Here is a 19,894-nt window from a genome sequence, read left to right as displayed (position 1 = left end):
GGAGCGAGCACCTCACTGGGTAAAATACGGTCCTTTGGAATGACGGACTGCTCCAGAGGGTGTGCTGCACGGCCCGTGTGGCGCAGGCCTAAGATAATGCGCCTGGCTCCTAGCTCCCTTATTTGTTTCTCACCTGACACGGGAACCGTTCTCTGTGCATTTTCGAGGAGACATAGCTATACCTGTCCGTCCGAAGGCAAAATTCACACAGGAATAACACTGCCAGTTCCTGGTGGTTATGAATTCGTGCTCAGAGTTCAGACATTTGGCAAATCAATGCCAAACGATGGAGTCGTTTTCCCAATTAAAATCTGGAGGGGTATCTCTTATTTGTAACTTAGCATGGGCCTGAGGGGAAATAATAAGGCCTCTTTCTTGTCAAATGAGTTAAAAACGAAAAAAAAAAAAAAATGAATCAAAAGCAGGCAACGGAGGAACGGTTTCCCTTTCCGAATACACACGCTTCCTTGCCCTCTCGCCCTCCCTGCCTCGTGCACCTTTTTAGCAGCGTCCACACGCGCGGCCCGCAGGATATGTCGTACGCATGTTTTCATTACAGCACTTAAAGAGAAGATCGGTCAGCTTTTTGCACTCTTCTCTCTCGCTCAAGTTGCTTCTGCCCTTTGAAAATAGGAAAGCCCTTGAGTGATTTTATATTTTCAAAAGGTAAAAGTGCTAAAGAGCCCCGCTCTATTTCAGAGAGCGGGAAAAGTACCTCAGACCGCCTGACGTGCGCACGTGGACGGGCGGAGACGAAGCGGCCGTGCCGGACAGGGGGCCGTCCTGTAGTGCTGCGCATGCGTCCTGCAGCGCTGCGCATGCGTCTTGCAGGCCGCGGCTGCGAACCGACCTGCGCTGCCTGCGTCTGCTTCCGACGCAAGGGGCTCTTTCCCGAGCTACGACCGTAAGAACGCGCGTCTGGCCGGCGGGACCTGCCACCCCGGACAAGACTGCAGGGTGGGTGAAATGTGTACCCTTCCATCTTGAACAGCGGCCGGACGCAGCCTCCCCGCTGACCCCACTGAAGACGGACCCTCGTGCGGCGGTCGCTTCAGCATCGGCTCTTCTCTGGACTCCCCCAACCCACTGTCCCTTCACAGAAAAGACTGTTTCGGGACATAACAGCTCACAATAAACAGCTTCCTCTGGAAAACAGGGTTTTGTCTTCTGGGAGGTGCACGCCCGAGGTCTCCTCAGCCTGGGAAGGTGCCTCTCAGGGTAAGAGCTTTGCTGTCGTCTGTGCTGCCTTGAATGTCCTCTGTCGCCCAAACCTTCCCTGCACAATCCCTACTCAAACTCATCAGCTTAGTCATTACTTCCTCTGGGTAAACTTTCACTTCCAAGATCTGGGGGCTCTTGCCTGTGCTGCACAGCACCCCGATGTTTCACTGCCCCACTTCCCACAGTGTCCCTTGAGGTTTATAGTGGCATCTCCCTCACTGGACGGAAACACCTTTGATGGCGGTCACAGTGGCTTTTATTTCTAGATCCCAGTTTCTGGCACAGTGCCTCAAATACAGTAGTAGCAGTAAGGGTGGATAAAAATATTACATATTAGAATTGCTGTATTAATTTACTTAATCCTCACAATATCTCCATGCAATAGGTACGATTACTTATCCCCATTTTACAGATGAGGAGACAAACAGAGAGGTTAAATAATTTTCCTGTGGCCACACAGCTAATGAAAACCGATATCTAACTCAAATAGTCTGATTCCCCACACCGTGCACTTTACTGCTACTTTTCACTGCCTCTTGCAAAAATAACATATTACTATGGTTTGAATGTTTGTGTCTCTCTAAAATTCATGTTGAAATTTAATCCCCAGTGCAACACTAGTAAGAGGTGGGGACTTAGGGAGGTGATTCCTGATAACCCACTAAACCATTAATCCATTAACCCATGGTTGGATTAATTTCTAAGGGCGTAGTCCTCACGATCCAATCACCTCTTCAAGACCTCACCTTTCAAATACCATCGTCAGATTATCCACCCTTTTAATACTAAATGGGGATTAAGTTTCAAGATGAGCTTTGGAGAGGATATTCAAACCCAATGACCCAGGAAAAGTTAATTATCGCCTTCTGATTTTATTTTCTTGTCTATAATTTCAGCTTCCACCCTTTGAGGACTAAATAAAATAAGGTCTGCAACCTGGCTAATGCAGTGCATGGGTGTGTTAAATGTATGTTAATTCCCCTGCTCTAATGCTCAACAATGGGGTTAATACTCTTAGTAAGTCTCACACACTAAAAGCCCAGTTAGAAATGCAAGTTACCATTTCACCTAAGGTGATCATCTGGCCTATAATTCATTTTACCAACTATTATTAGTTCCTATATCAACACTTGCACAGTCTTTGCCCAAAGCAAGGTCATGTCATACATAACACTGATTCAATGGAAGAATGCTTACAATTGCAATTTTAAACTTAGTCCTCTGGGTGTACAGGAAGCATTGGGTCCTGAAACAGCGAGGACCATGAGAGTTAGGATCCAGCCACCAGCCAGTTACCAGGAGGGTAACCTATCAGCAGACCAGTGCTCCAGAGGGCCAGAATCCATCATTTATGTGCAGTTTAGACACCAAAGAGAAAAAGAGAACCTGTGCTATGGACAGGACAGTTACATATTAGGAAAAATTGTAATCTATAAACTGCTTATACAACAGTCAGAAACAACCAAAAAGATGGATTTCAAAATATATTTGCTCAGGGAACTTCCTAACATACATGGCGGCTACGAAATGTCTGGGAAAAGCTACATTGGGAAACTAACTATAGCTGGCTCTAAAAGAAATACTATATCCAAGGAATCCTGGGCACACATGTCCATTCTCTTCGTTATAAAGTCAGTGTGTGATGCTGGGAACAAATACGCATGTTGGAGTTAGGCTGCCCTGTGTTCAAATCCCTATTCTTCGACTTACTGGAGGAATGGACTTGGGAAAGTATATTTGAGTTTTAATTTCTGTTTTTTATAAAACACACAATAGTATCTTTATAGCTTACTATAAGAATTAAAGCATATATATGCTAAGCATGTAGCACAATGAACAACACATAGCAGACATTCACATTATCATATAAATTATCAAGCCACAGCTCAGTTAACACACAAGTATGCATTGTAGTTGGTAACTATTCATCCTTCATCTAATCTTTTATTCCTTGAATTACTAAAATATGCCAAATTACAAGTGTACAAAAATTTAGGAAACGAAAAGCCCCTCTCATCAAAGTGCTTTATGAGAAAATATGAACATATATCCAAACAACTACTTACTACAAAACTCTTAATAGCATTACATATATATACACACACGCAGGGGAAAACACTTTCATAGGTTAAAAAATGTAAAAAACTTCAATTTGGAGCTGGGTACTCTGGCTAGGAGGGATAGTGGTGGTGGAGGGATGGGAGAATTGAGACCTTCATATTGTCATAGTTTGCCAAAAAAATATGATCTTCAGACTTTTATTTTCTACATCTTAATTACCTCAGATGCATTTTATTAATAAATCAGATTAAGAAGGTGGGAAGGGGACTTGACAAAGACTGATTGCTCTAATTTTAATTAACGTTGTGAAAATTCCATATAATTGTTTATTTCTATCCAACTCCAAGGGGGAAAAAAAAAGCCCAATATAATTTGAGAATATGTAATGACATCACTGCTCTTGGCCACCCAGAGAGGAGGCTTTTTACCACAACTGAAAAAGCCACCATATACATAAGAACAATAAATATTCTAAATAAATATATTCTAATTTGTCTATGTCTACAATAGTCAGGAGAGCTCATATTACCCAAGGTCTGATCCATTCAGATGTTGAGACAAAACTCATACATGATAACATAGCAGGAATAGAAAAACCATCCTTCAAAGTTGCTTTGGGAAAGTGAAATACATAAATTAATTAAAACAAAAAAAAACCCCACCTTTTCTGAATATCAGAGTAGTAATCTAATCACATACCGTCCTTATCTTAAGAGACTTTTGCTTTGCATCTCTTATATAGTTGGCTCATTTAACACAAAGCATTACCCTGTAATTTGCCTTAAGAGCTTGCTGCCAGTGGTCTTAGGGCACTACAGTGGGTGTGTTTACTAGGTCTGGCCAGTTGTTGAAAACAAGTATGTGATATTTTTACATTATCCAAAGCACTGAAGTTGGGAAACAGAATATACAAGACGCATAGCACCTGTTACCAAGAAGTGAACGTTATGAAAAGATAAGAACAAGACTGAAGTATTTGGTTTAGCACTTGGGTAATTTGTTGTTGTTCTTTACAAAGGTGGAAAATGGGAGGGACCAGCAGAGACCTGAAGACCAGCAGAGGCACCAAACAGGACGTGGCTTCTACCCGGACAACTCTCCTGAGGTTGTTATTTTTGGATTACGTATTTGCGATTTCTGCTTTTAAATACTTTCCTATATTTTCAAACCTCTTATGAAAATCACATAACAAAACTTATTTATAAGCTCATTTGAAGTTTTAAATTTTTGCTTCTTTGGTTTTGCATTTTGAATGTCTTAGAAACCTAACTTATACCAAGCATAGTCCTGTGCTGTGTGCTGAGGGGACACAGAATAGAAAATTGTCTCTGACTTCAGGGAGTGACAATTGACAGAGAAATACCTATTAAAGAGAACTAAAATATGGCCTGAATGGTGCGGTAACAGAAGTGTTGTCATGGTATGGAAATATAGCAGTCAACAAGAAGAAATTAATCTATAAGGATTGGGTACGTAAAAATAGTTTTGTTGAACAAGGGGCATAAACAAAGGCACAGAGTTGCAAGTCAGTACAGTGTGTTTGGGAAACACCAAGTGAGTGGATGTTAAGTGAACATCATTTTTAGTAATGGACTCAATAAGTGTAAGTGTCTTGGACCTGCCACCTATGTGCCTCTTCACCTGTTTTCCAGCCTCTTCATATTGGTTCATACCTCTGAGCAGTGTCTAATAGTTCAGCCACTTACCTATGGAATGAATTATAAAAGACATTCTCAAAAAAGCTAAAGAAAAGTCAGGGACCCACCAACCTGCATGACCCTGGGCACTGCATTTAAACTCTAAATATCGGTGATCACGAGTGGGCAAACAGCAAGATTAGTTGGAAAATATCCAAGACCTTCAATTCCAAACCCCAATTGAGTTCAATGGTTTATCAAATATCTATTAAATAAAAGACATTATATTCTGTTTGATGGTTTCAAAGATGAACAAAACACTGTTTCTGCTTTCAGAAATGAATAATATAATGGCAAGCAAAAGAGAAATAAATGTACCTAAAACAATAGTTCAAGGCAGAATGTGAGAGGCATAAAGAGCACAAAACACTAAGACAAAGGAAATTATTGGACAGTTTTCATGCATATCATGGAGTCCAGTTCAGTAGAGGGTACGTGAAGGGGCAATAGTAAATACAACCAAAAACTTTTGCTTCAAGTGTTTTGAAGAACATTTATGCCAGACTGAAAAATCCCCATGCATATATGAAACTTTCACAAATTACAAAGGTGACATTGCAGATCACTAGAGAAGGTGGGGGGGGCGCTCCTCAATAAATGGTTCTGGGACAATTGCTCATTCACATGAAAGAATGAAATTAAATCCCTAACTCAAGCTACACAAAAAATCTATGCCAGATGGATTAAAGGCATAAATATGAAAGGCCAAAATGGAAGATTTTAGAAGAGAATATAGGAGGGAAGTGTTAATGAAATTTAGGAAAGATTTGTCATGCATAACACAAAAGAGCTAGACATAAAATGATTAATAACACTGATTATATTAAAATTTAAAATTTTAGTTTATGAGAAGATACTATAAATAATTCCACTTCATCAGAAGATACCTAAAAGAAGTGGAAAAAAAAAGTAAATAAATAAAGAAGCCTCAAACTGAGAGAAGAAATTCCAATCACACATAACATATTAAGGAGATATATGCACACACATTTAAAACTCCTATAATTCAATGAAGACAAACAGAAAAAAATGAGCAACAGACTTAAGGAGGTATTTTAAGAAGAAATGTAAATGGCAATGAAATATATGAAAAGATGTTTAACTTCATTAGTAATCAAGGAGATGGAAATTAAGTCCATACAGAGATAAACATATTATACTCAGTAAATTAGCAGAAATTTCTAGGCCTAAAATATCAAATGTTGGCTGATGCAAAGTGATGGGAACTCATATATTGCTGGAAAATGACTTGGTATTATCTAGAAAAGTTAATATGTTCATGCTCTAGGTCCAAGTAATCTACTCTCGGATATATGAGAACCACTTGAAATTGTGTACCGTTAGACATATACATGAATGTCCCTAATAGCATTTTTCGTAACAGAAGAAAAAATCTGATAACCACCCAAATTTCACTGACAGCAAAATGAATAAGTACATTATGGTATAGTCACACAAGGAATATTGTACTTTAGGGAAGTGAATCAACTATAGTACATGCAGTAACATAGATGAAACATAATATTGGGTGAAAAAACTAATTGCTGAAGAATATGTAGACTATAATATAATTTAAACATATCTCAAGAGGAATCTAAAGTAAACTATCTTTAGGAGTAAATACTTGTTTAAACTATTTTTTTTTTAAAGGGAATAAGCATAAAATTTGAGAGTGATCACTTCTAAGGAAAAGCAGATGGATGGGTAAAGGAGATGCACACAGGTGTGTCAAAGGTGTTGACAATATTCTACGCTTAGTTGTGGTGCTAAGTTCACAGATAACCATTATAGTTTACTGCTTTAAAAAAACTATTTATTCGTAGACAGCACTTAATAACTCACAGAATGTTTTACAAACTTTGTGTTTGATTTCCCAAATGAGGGCCCACTGGCAGTTGTGTACAAGGAAGTAATATTAGAAAAGCTTGCTTCAGGAAGAACTCCTATGCTGTTTCCTAAGATGGCAAAGGTGGGCCCACCGCATGATCCTTGCCCTCTCCATTAACAAGGGGTGGTGAGCACGACCTCACCCTGCCCTGCACCCTACAAGGAACTACACTGCCTCCTTCCTGCAGACACTAAGACCAGTACAAAGATACTAATCTGCTCAGAAATACAATCACTTATCATTGATATCCTGGGCCAAAGACTCATCAGATAAAGGTTAAAGGAAAATAAGGAATCTCCATCTGTGGGCCCTATGCTCTTCTGCACACTATACAACCTCCAACCCTATGTTCTCAAAAGACTCCTCTCATTACATAATCTCTCTCACATAATCTCGTCCCTTTTATTAGTACAGGCATGCGTCGCTTAACAATGGGGATACGTTCTGAGAAATGCATCACTAACCTTATAAAAATATAAAGTAGGTTAAAAAATTACAAAGGTTAGAATAGCTGCAACATCACGTTATAATCTTATGGGACAACTGTCGTACATGCGGTCCACCGTTGACCAAAACATCATTATGTGGCGCATGACTGTCTCTCAGTCCTTTCAGCCTAGGAAGAAAAGTTTAGCTCCCAAAGGCTGAAGTGTTTCATGCCAGCATTCAACTTCACTCAGGCTGGCCATCTGAGATCCAACATGGAGAGATCAGGCCTAACAGGGACGGGGGTGAATCATGAGTGGTCACCTTCAGCCCTCACAGTTTTGTTATGATAGGGACTTTCAAGTCTCTCCTCTAAACCTAAAAAAAAGATCAGTTTCTACATTTATACACAATCAATGCACCCATTATATATCAGTGGCTCTCAATCTTGGGTTCCCAAACTGAGAATGACCTGAGGGAAGTTTTTAAAGTACAGCTTGGGGGCTGGCCGGTTAGCTTGGCTGGTTAGAGCTTGGTGCCAAAAACATCAAGGTCCAGGGTTTGATCCCTGTACCAGCCAGCCGCAAAAGAAAAAAAGAAAGAAAGAAAGTACCGCTGGGTCCTTCCCACTGAGATTTTGAGTTAACTGCTCTGAAATCGAGTTGAAGCTTGTGGTTTCAGCTGACAGAACTTCAGAATCAAACACCTGCTCTTCAAAATTTAAATTACACACGTATATTTCCATAAACAAGGGTTACATTAAACATTTGGTGCTCATCTTTCAATCTAATGTGTTTCAATAAAACTATTTAAACACATGTTAAACTATTAAATATTAGTTTTAAGCTTTAAAAAAGTTAATGCCCACACACATTCAAAGCAGCTATCTATGATTTTCTCACTAACCCTGGATGACAATACTACAGATGTTTACCTTTCTTAGAGTTTGGGGAAAAAAAAAAATGGCTTTGGGTAATGACTAGGGATCTCTAGATTTAAAGCCTGACCACCATTTCCAGCAGTAAGATACGTCGCTGATAACTGCTAAAAATAACCAAACCCGGAATATTCTGACACCTAATCTCTAAGACTCAGAAGTCTGCAACACCCCATGCATCTAACACTTTGCCAGCAAGGTGGCTTCAACATGAATAATAATCATGATAGAGACACCAGAGTTTATAAGCTCCAGCTCAAATATAGGGATTACTTTTTGCAAGTTATCATGACAAGGAGAGAGGCAGAATTCACTTTAAAATAAAGAAAATAGGGGTGCATGAGAAGAAGCAACTGAAGCTTTTATAACTATCCACTCACTCTCTTCGGATGCACATTTGTGGCTTTTTGAGTGTATCATTGGTGTGTTACTGTCAACGTCAAAAGCTTTCTTTAAAGAAGCACAAGTCAAGTTGCACATTAAAAATCTGCTCCACCTAGTGTCCTCTGAGTGACCAACCACTTCTAACAGTAACACCACCTCTAACAGGCTCGGCTAGCTATGCCAACTGGAAAGTCTTGCCTTCTCACATGTGAAAACTCAGGTTCAAAAAGGTTAAAACAGTAATTGAAACAGACACAATTTACACATCCCAATTAAGAATGAGTGGCTGTGTGGCAAATGGCATTCTAAAATTATTTCCTTTGGGTAAACTATATGGTTCCCTATTCTAACTCATGGCACTATCATCACATAGTATTAGTGGAAATGAACTGATTATATTCTTTCCTAGGAACACATTTTGCTAAAATAATTATATGTAGAAAATACTTAGGATCTACTAGTGGACTCATACTGGGAAAAAAAATGATTATCAAGCACACAGAAGTTAAGTAATTGGAAGAAAAGTCTAATACTCTAAATTTCACCCAAAGACAAATCCATAATGCGAACCTCTTTTACAATATTTATTAGCTCTGCTACACTGAACTAACTTGAGTCCCTCAAATCATGGTCCCAGCATTCTTTGATTCAGAATAGAGCCAACGAAGAAAAATTCATCTTATTTCAAAGATATTTTAGAAAAATATAAACATTTTAAATAAAAGGAAAACAGCCTTTAACAGAAGGGTAAAATGATAGTCTTTAGTCTTCTGCTATCATTCTTTTGCATTCCTTTGTGCATCTATTGATTTCTTTTGTCATTATAAGCCTAATAATGAAAGGAGGCAAGGACAACATTGAGAAGATGAAGATCTAGATTCATGGGCAAGTCCTGACAGAAGCGACCTCTAGAAGCCAAGCAAGCTGCCTAGTTTCTCCCCACCTTGTTTGTTCATATGCAGGGGTTCTTCAAAACCTTAATGAAAAGTTTCATACTGTCTTTTAATTCTATTTTTCCACAAACTCTTTGAAGTATCCTCATACAGATTTGGGGTTTAGCCTAGAAATTTCACGGTCCTTTCCACCAATATAATTTTATGTTCTTTTTCTTTGCAAATAAGAAATAGAGGTACATATAAACTCAGTGATCAAATTAGTGTTTGTTAATTGTTAAATAAAAGGCCACTTCAATGTTTTATATTTTCTTAGACAATACCATTCTACAAATCTAGAGAGTGTTATATGCCCATAGCTCAAGCAAAGACAATTACTGAAAATGGACAAACTGACTTTCTGATTCTTCAAATCTCTTAACAAAATGTGAGAAAGTTATTGACTTCAGACAAACTGGAAGGCTGAGTGCTCTATCTTCTGAGTTTTGTTTGAGTTAATGTGTTTTATTAAAATAATTTGAGAAGACTTCAAATCTGGAAATTTAATATGAAACTTCATATATCTGGTTTCTATTAAAAAAGGAAAAGTCAATGTAGCAAAAGTGGGCCCACGCACCAAACTGAGCAATCACGGGCCGTAGCGAAGGGGTTAGGCTGTTTTCGAGTCAACCCACTTCTGTCTCCGGAGTTACACATGTGTGCATTAGTTTACAACCACCAATTTCAGAGAAATCAAATTAAATTTTTTTTTATTGTTGATACATTCTTGAAAATGCTGAAGCCAAGGATTACCAGCATCATTCCTGAAGCCCCATTAGTTTGTCCTACAAATTCTACTTCCAGAGCATTATCCCTTTATTGAAGGCTCAATACATATTTAAATACCACAAAATGCTCCCTAAAGTGATAGAAATACTGTGAATACACAGTGCTGAAAACAAAGGGTGCCATCACAGAATGTCAGAGCAGGGTGAGTTAGTCCTTTTTTCTCATTTTACAAACAAAAAGAATCAGAGAAAAAAGTGACACTTTGATGGACGCATAGACTTAAACTTTCCAGTCCATTACATTGCTTAAATAAAAAGGAAGTTTTGACTTGAGGAGCAGAAAGGGAGCAAGAGAGGACTGAGCCTTGGGGGTGAGATGGAAGATAACCTGGAGACAGAAATGGGAATACCAGAAGAAGCAGCTGACGTTCAGTCCAAATCATAACTACATCTTAAGTTTAAGTGTTATTAATGTCATTTAAATTAATGGCATAGAATTTTAATGATGTAAGTTTGATATAATGATGATATATGACATTCTGCTAATATATAATACACACACCAATATCCAGGCATCACAGCAGTTATCACCTTGACAACTAGTAATAATTGGCTGTACAACTGTCTTCTCCGCTGCAGGATGTGATACGGTAGAGCCAGTCTTTGTGCATTGATATCCCTCAGACTGACGTGCATCTCAAGCTAGCTGCTAAACTTTAGAAAACATCAGATGGATTTTTTCTTTTTTTGCTCCAAGGTGAAAAAAATTAATGACAAATATTTTATTCAACTTTATTTCTTTAAAGCAAACCCCCAAACACATCCCACCCACATACCTCACACTGACAAAACCCGTGAACCTTCTGATTGCTTTTTTAAGGAAAACAACTTCAGAAATTTCCTGATGCAAGCAGCTGGTAATTGCTACAGCTTCTGGTCCTAAGACTGAGGGAGATACAAGAGTAGTCTAGCTGGATGAAGAATAGATACTTTTCCCAGCTCCCTCAAAAGGCTTACAACACACTTACATTTCTCTGGCAAAGAATTTTATTTTGTGGTCTATATTTTTCCCCTATCTTTTTTTAAAAAATAGGTTCGATAATTCTTAAAGACATATTGATAAAAATTGTTATTGGGAGTCCCAATGCATTGTGCTGCTAAACTACTTTCAAACACAAATTAGAAGACTTTAATCTTGTTTTACAACTAAACACAGCAAAAACAAAGCATATGCACTCAAAACTAATAATAAAGACAAGGTATTTAGAAAGCTATGCAGTGTGAGGAGCTAGTATTATATTTCTAAAAAATGTTGGTGTCTGTAATGACATCTTTTAAAATAAAACCTCAGAAGAACTAATCTGTGATTTTACTTACTTTAATGAACTACTTTAATTCCCTTGATTTTTTATAAAAAGTATTGTCTAACAAGTTCCTTGGATTATTTACACGTCACTCACTCCATCCCACAGTATGCTATTTTTAATGTAGTCACAATTTTCCTTTCCTCCAATCACTCCTGACACATTCTTTATTGCCCCTTTACCCAGACAGGCCCCTTTCTGCTTATGACAATGACATCATATAGCCAAGAAAGCAAGATGGGCATTTGAATGAATTTCTACTTACTTCTCCTTCCCTCTCACATGCTCATACATCCACACCCCTCTGTCAAATGTAATATGAGCTAACACAGTATCATCAAACTGTAGTATAATCAATCTCATTGGAAATAAAATAGAATTACATAGTAATGTAGTCAAAAAGGCCCTGAAATCATTTGAAGACCTGGCTTCTCGTCCTACTGCTGTTTATTGCTACCTTTTTGGCTTTGACTGAAATATCCCTAAACTTTAATTTCATCATCTGTTCAATATTCAGGTAAATGTGAAGATACAAAGCCATCAAATTTGTGAAAGTACCTTAAAAATGTCAAATTCCATGCAAATGAATTATTATTCCAAACAGCCATCCATGATAGTGACACATCTTACACTTAATCATCTTTCTAGAACAGTCTCTCTAGGAATGTAGGCTTTCCAATATGTTGAGGAATAAAAACGTAAAACCCTCTTACAGTTATTTCATTCTTCCTCTGTCAACTAAAATTTCCTGAGGGTCTTATCACAATATTGAATATATTGTATAAATTTTAGCCTAAATACCATTTATACCTTAACATAAGGTTGGAGTAACATATTATGCAGCATGTACTATTAGAAAAGCACTACCAGGTAATGGGTGATAGCAAGATGGGCCTTGCTGAAAAGACAGACTCAAACACCAGCTCCACACTAAGCTGTGACAACAACCATCGAAATGCTTGGGGAGCGTAAATACCCCGTACAGACACCGCTCTGGTTTTTCACAACTGTTTTTGCTCTACCTCATACTCAATTATAACCTCACTCTCTCATCCTCCTGAACTCCAGATCACTCTGAAGTGTAGCTCCAGCCAAGAGAACACAGTAAAGTGAAGGAGTGATAAAGGTCAGAAAAGCTTCTTATTTAACAAAAATCTGACTTTGGGCAAACTTAAAATTCTGGGGAGTCAGTTTCCTCTTTATTACAAGAAATTAGTGACATGCATCATAAGACCCCAATTATTTCATAAAATTCAAGACTTTAAAAATACTTTTAAACTGGAGGACATATTGCAACTATCTTTACAAATAGTTGAGGCAAGACATTATACTGAATCAAAATATTGCCCTCTGAATGTCTACTAGTTTTATAAATGGATGTGTGTTTATCTGAGTTAAAGCTAACATTTGTGTTTGCCTATTCTTCTACTGGTATCTTTAAAACAGTTTTACACTGAATTCTCCTTTGTACTGGTTTGCAACTGAAAAACAATACTGAAAATCAAAAACTTGAATTACTATCACCTGTGGGGCCCCTGGATGGTGTCAAATGGAAGCTTGTTCGAAATGTAGAATCTCAGGCACCCCCCCCCATTTACTAATTCAGAATATGCATTTTAACAAGATGTGCAGTGATTCAAATGCACATTAACATTTGAAAAGCACTGATCAGTGAATTTCAAATATTATATGCTTAACTTCCATACCCCATGATCATTTGGTTTCCCCTCCTTCTCCAGTAGGTTAATTAAATTAAATTTAAATAAAGACAATAACTACTAAATAAGTTCTATTGCTAGCAGAAACCACCAAATGACTTCCAAGCAACTCTAAACAACTACCACAAATTTATTAAGAGGCAAATCTTCTCATCTAATATTTAGTAAATAAATTTGCTTTCATAGTAAATTATCAAAATCTGTGAATGATATCACACAAAACATAGTTATCCCAAACATAGTGTTGAGTGGGCCCTTGAAGTAGTCAAGACGACGTCTTCACTTTCGCCTCTCATGTCTCCTGCTTCTCATGCCTGCCTGCCATTTACTTACCTTATGGAGTGTCTGTGACTCACCTGACTGAGAAATGACAGCATTCAATTTAGGTAACAAAAAGGATCTGTAAAGTCTGTCCTTATTCAAACTCCACATTGTTGAGGTGACATTTGCCCACCTGATTCCTCCCATTCTTACAATGCAGGGTTGGAGTGGTGGGACACTCAAGCCAAGGTCTCTCTCTTCCTGAGTTAAGGGCTCTTTTGCATTGAATGGACCAGAGACTTGGTGATAAAAAGTCAATATGTTCATTCAATAAAGCTGTCATTGACCTCATTCGGATGACAGCTTTTGGCTTTTCAGCGTCCTCATTTATGAAAAAAAACTATCAGAAGGAACCAGTCGTATAAGAATACAGGTCTCATCTTACTCTTGTCCTGTTAGAAAGAATATTAGGAAACACTGTATGTCCTGTAGTGGCCTGATATAATCTGAAAAACATACTACTGGCCTATTGTTTCTACTTTTGCCCCTTAAACACAACCCTAATATTTCCATCACTGAGTTCCAGTTCAGTTAAATGGGCTGGGAGGGAGTAGTGGTGGGGTGAGCATAAAATACTTGACACACACCATACTGGAAGCATACCCACCTTCAACAGAAAATTCCAAAAGCACAACAGAGTTGGCAGCAGATTTTGGATAACACAGACCAAACTGAATACATTAACATCTGCCTAATTCTGAAAATTATCTACACACAGCATGTGTATGCACACAATAAGGCCATACGATGCAATGTGGCACAAACAATTAAAAGTTCTTTTCAAAGAAGAAATGCAAAATAGAACGAATATCTATTTTCTATAAATGAATCTAGCCATCTGCCTTGCAAGAGCAGCAGCAGGAGTACCCAAAACAGCAGAAACAGCAGCCTCTGGTGTTAACAATCTATTCTCAAATCTCATGCTCCACATTTCCCCGGCAAACAAGGCTAAAAATACAAGACATGCAACAAATAGTCTCTTGGGATCTGCCATTCCATGGATAGCGTATTCAATCAGAGTAATATTTTCTGTTGAAATTCAATATTGAAAAAAAAAACAAGCTATCATATTGGAAACTGGCATTCAGAATTTTAAGTATGATTCCAATCCCAAAGTATATTAAGCTAAATGGTGAGAGGGTGGTTGTTTTCATACAACATAAACCTCTTAGATTTACCTGAATGTATTTATAGATTTGTTTAAGCTACTCCAAATTCCTCTACAATTCTTGATGGTTATAAAGATACCATTTTAGTACTTTTGTCACCGAAATACAGGGTTGTTTTAGTTCTGGCATAGAAAATGTTCTTTGTTGTGGGCTCTGGAGTCAGGCTGAATAGGTTCAAATCCTCCCTCTACCATATTCTAACTCCATGGCCTTGGGCAAGTATTTAACCTCTCTATGCCCCTCTTTTCCTACCATACAAATGGGGATAATAATAGTACTTACCTCATAGAGTTATTTTAAGAATTAAATGGGTTAATGTGTGCAAAGCGTTTAGAATAATGAATGGTACATGCTAATTTCATATTCAAACAAAGCTGCAGAAATGCTATCTTTTAAAGAATAGGAGCAACATAAAATAAAAGAGCGGTAACAACAGATGGTTGTTCATGCCAACAGTGGCCACTTAAAAAAATGCGTGAGCAGATGAGTATCTTTATACAGAGTATGTGGCTTAGAATGACAGAGGAGAAGTTTCCACTGGTTATTCTGTTGTGCTCTTGAAAGCATCAGAATGAGGAAAGAAGAGAAGACAATGACTTTGCTGGCCAAGTGGCACTGCCTGGAGTAAGGGACAATCAGGATTAATTGCAAAGGTGGAATCAAGGAGGCACGTCTGGGCTCTCTGTGAGGACATGTGCCTGTCCCTTAAGAGGATACCCCTCACTATCATCACCGCCACCTTCCTTAGGAGGATGCTCTGGAATAAATCCTCCTTTGTACACCCTTCTTTGGGATTAGATTTTAACACATGTGGTCGAAGTCTCTAGACTGGATATTTAAAAAAAAAAAAAAAAAGGGACAAAGGAAGGGTAGCATATATTCACTAGTTCCTGAAAAACCAAGTCCTCAGCAGTGTTTTAAGTTGGGTACTTTATTTGGTAGGAAGAGGACAATAAAAAACAAGTTTAGAAATCGTTGAAGTGATAAAAAGAAAAATGCTTCCCTAACTACTAAGACAGCATGACAGGTTCAGTCATATAGTCCTGAGAAAGCTCAGGGAGGATGCAGGCTCCACAGGTCTCCCCACCCTATGGAGTACCACCGAAAGAACCACATGCCACACTCGGTGATTCGAAGAGTGAGGAAGTATGGAAAGGGTGACAAATGCTGTTATTATAGGGTCAGGTCAGGCTCCACTTAAAAACTTAGATCCTTAAGAACTCTCAAGAGCAGAGCACTTTGTTGTGTAGGAAAAGAAGGTACCACCAGATTGTTCAAGCTAAGACAACAACCCCAGACTCAGGAAAGCCAAGCCTGGCAGGAAACGGGGAGAAAGCTCTTGACTCGTAGTCCTACGAAGGGACAGATTTTAGAAGAAAAGGAACAGAATGAGGAAAGGGGGAAAGGGGTAGCCTAATGACATTAAGGAGGAAATGACTACAGAACTAAAATTGTATGAACTAGATAGATAAATGGATTTAAGTATGTGTAACTCATATAACCCTATTATGCCTATGAAATAAATGTGTACTTCTCTTGCCATTAACGTATTACGGGTCCAGGAAATTTTTTACAGCAAGAATTGTGTGAAAGCTCAGCCTAAGATTAGCTTCCTCTCTGCCTTTAATGACTAAGATATCTTGTGTACAGTATCTAATGCAGGAATCACAACCAGATCAGCAGCAGTATTCCTTTCTTTTAAAGAACAAAAACAAATCATTATGACAACATGATGTGGATTTAATTAGCACTTGGCAGGTCACGAATAACTTTTAAACACCTTCTTTTAAGTTGGAAAGTGTTAAAACATACAGTAATCATGGCTCCAAAGTGCCTTCCTCTCAGTATACTGACAGGCAATAATATAAATCTGAAAAGGCAAAGTCTTGCTTATAAAGGAGGGAAACAGAACATTGCTCCTTGGGCCACTGCTAGTTTCTGCAGGAAGCCCCTTGCTCCAGCTGTCTTCCTCTTTGATTATATTTAATGCCTTTGCAGAGAGTTTTTTTTTTTTTTTTTTTTTTTTTTTGGAGTTTTTTGTTGGTTTTTTTGGTTCTTTTCTGGCGGGTGACCAGTATGGGGATGTGAACCCTTGACTTCGGTGTTGTAACACCGCGCTCTAATCAACTGAGCTAACTGTGCAGCCTGATATTCTGAGGTTTTTAAAATTAAGTATGCAGGGAAAGAAAAGAAAAAGAAGGAAGAGGAGGAGGAGGAGAAGAAGAAAGATGGTGCAATCATCGTGGAAACAGATAAATGATAAATATTGTAAAGAAAATCCTACTAAATTGTTAAATATTCTCATACTACCAAAGCAAATGGCATAATTCTGTATATCCTGTTGGTTAGGGAAGGTAGAATATCTTGGTTCAGATCAAACAGAAAAGTCTTGTAGAACAAAAATTAGTTACATGGATAAATAAGAACAACCTAGGGCCAACCCTGCACAGTATGGTGAGAGCTTTTAGCAAGCATGCCACACGAGTGCACCTCATCTTGGTTTTAATCAATGGGCACCTTTCTGGGATGGTAGAACTTCAGTAACATTGAAACACCCCCTTTGTTCTGAAAACCCCAATTGTGTCCACTTGTCCAAAGCCAGGTACATGTGGCTTCTCAGGTTTCATAGCCTGTTTAATGCTCACTTCTTGAGGAACCTCTGCCAGCTGCTAAGGGTAATGGGCTTCATGCCCCAGAAAGTAAAATATGACAAGGGAAATATTGGTTAGATTTACTGCTCCGCTCCATGTGACTTGAACATTACTACGATCTGTGCAAGCCATGTGTTGTAAATAAGCCTGCAGAGTGTACAGTATGTTTTCCAGGAGACCTTTAAAGAACAGCTTGTAGACAAGAGGTGCTAGCCTTAGTTTCAGAGCCGGCAAAACTCCCTCCAAGAGGCTTTTGGCGTGTCCTCACCTCTTGTTTGGAGCTGGCTGCAAGACAACTACACCAACCAAATTCCAAAGGTCGGTTCCTAGACTCAGTCACTGTTAGATATTCCACATGGAATAATAAGTGGAAATCAGACATTCAGATCAACATTGAGAAAAGCAAAGAGCCACTTTTACCCATATGAGCGTATTAAAAACAACTCAGCTGACTTTGCAGTGAGGCATTTTTCCATAGTAAATTAAATGGCTGAAGCTTGTGTTTCTTCCAGCAAGAAAAAGAACTATGCTTCACCATAACCCAGGGTGTGCAATCACTGAGGCTCATTTTTAAACCTTTCTTGCTTTTTAGAAAGCCTGCTCCACCACAAAGGAGAAAAAAAAAAAAAAAACTTTTCTGGAAATTAAATGCAAATAAGCTTAGAACAGAATCATTAAATGGAAAGCCTCCATCCACCGTTTTTTAAATTCTTTTTTAAAAATTCTTCTTCCCAGGCAGGACGACTGCCTTTAACACACCGTTAGCTTTTATAAAAATTAGCTTATATTGGTTCTTTTGTGATAGCCCTCAACCCTTTTCACCCTTTCCGTCTCCCGGCTACTCAGAAGACGTTCAGGAGAGAGAGCAGAGCAGAAGGCGAGGTGGTCGGCTGAGTCCCACCTCTCTCCAGACTGGCGTTAGGTACAGAATCTAATGCCATTAACATATTCTAAGCCTAATGGATGGCACACAGAGAAGCAGAAAGGGAAAGAAGGGCGGGAAGGAGAAGCTTCCAGATTTTTTCAAAGGTAAAGCCACGGTCCTTGATCTATGTCTGGAATTGCCTCTGATCATCTCCAAAACAAGTCCCTGGGATTTAAGTTGACGCTTCCTGTCCTCGCTCAAGGTGGGGCTGGAGCCAGTTGTAAATTTTCACTCTGCTGGAGTCCGGAGGGTCCAAGAAAACGGGGTCTACGCTTCCAGGTCGGAAAGGAGAAGCTTCCCGACTGCCCAGTGGGGCCCGGGCTTCCAAGCTGGAGTAGGCAGGGGAGGGAGAGCAGGCGCCGGGTGAGCAGCCTCGGGCACTGCAGGCGCCCAGACCGGGATGCTGCGCGCAGCCCTGCCCGGCCCGGCACACGCGCGGCCTCCGCCAAGGCAAGCCCGGTGCTGGCTGGTCCCCCAAGTGAGGATCGCCTGAAGGGTGGGTGCCAGGCTTGGCACAGAGCGAGGGGACTTCGGCTTGGGCGTCGCTCCCGGGAGGGAAAGGAAGCCCTCCCTATTCGAGCTCACCCTACAGACACTCCTGTCACCCGGCCCCTCTCCCCAGCACTCTGGGACACCACTGTGGCAACCCCTTGGCCACCCCACATAATCGATCCTGCCTTGGAAGGCAGTGGAGAGGACACGGCGAGCGAAACCGGAGCGAAGACGGGGCCACCCCAGTCTGCAGCAGTTGGGGGGGCTTGGACGGTGGAGCAGGCGCTGAGAGTCGAGGGGAAGGGCGCGGGTCACAGCAACCTGTAGGATTGCGGCAGATGGCAAACTTGGGTTGGAAGGCGGGGGTCCCCGCGGGGTCCTCCCTCCACCCGCTCCCACCCCGCTGGGCTCGGCGGGCGCAACTTGGGGAGCCAAGGCCACAGGAGCGGGTCGCGCTCGGTCCTGCCGGCGCACCTACGCCCTCGCCCCGCCGCCCGCTCTGCCCATCGCTTACCTCGGGCCGCCGCGGCCCCGGCCGCCCAGAAGCAGAGCCCCAGCCACGGGAGCCACCGGCGCGTCCCTCCGCCGCCGCCTCCTGCGGCCGCCGCCGTCCCCATGCTCCCCGCCGCGCTCCGGGGTACGGCTCCTCTTCCCCGCCGCGTGGATCCCGGGGGTCTCCGCGAGTGACTCTGCTCCGCGGCCGCTCCCCACAGCAGCGGGGCGGGGGGCTCCGCGCCGCCGCGGGACGGACATCCAGAGGGAGCGCGTGTCCCCGCAGCCTCCCGCGGCGCGGCCACCGCCGCCGCCGGAGTCGCCCGTCGTCCCCGCCGCGCCGTTCGCAGCCCTCGCGCGGCCGCCGGGCCCGGACTACGGAGCGGAGGAGCGAGTCCGCATCGCTAATGAGACCCCGCGGCCGCCCCTGCTCCTCCCCTCCGAGCCGCAGCCAATGAGCCGGGCCGGGGCGGGGCGGCGGGAGGGCC

At 40.7% G+C, this 19,894-nt stretch overlaps 1 protein-coding gene across 2 annotated transcripts in view; it reads right to left on the bottom strand.

Annotated features, from left to right (window-relative positions):
* The window catches only part of UNC5D (unc-5 netrin receptor D), a 534,662-nt gene extending 515,131 nt beyond the window's left edge, over positions 1-19,531 (bottom strand). For both annotated transcript variants that reach the window (XM_063077218.1, XM_063077219.1), the window contains exon 1: positions 19,429-19,531. In XM_063077218.1, the coding sequence (XP_062933288.1) occupies positions 19,429-19,531 (103 nt within the window). The remainder of the gene's footprint in view (positions 1-19,428) is intronic.
* Positions 19,532-19,894: the final 363 nt, after the last annotated feature.

The sequence above is a fragment of the Cynocephalus volans genome, chromosome 13 (genome assembly GCF_027409185.1).
Source record: "Cynocephalus volans isolate mCynVol1 chromosome 13, mCynVol1.pri, whole genome shotgun sequence".
NCBI classification, from domain to species: domain Eukaryota; kingdom Metazoa; phylum Chordata; class Mammalia; order Dermoptera; family Cynocephalidae; genus Cynocephalus; species Cynocephalus volans.
The sequence above is the reverse complement of the archived record's forward strand: the minus strand, read 5'-3'. Positions and strand labels throughout refer to the sequence as shown.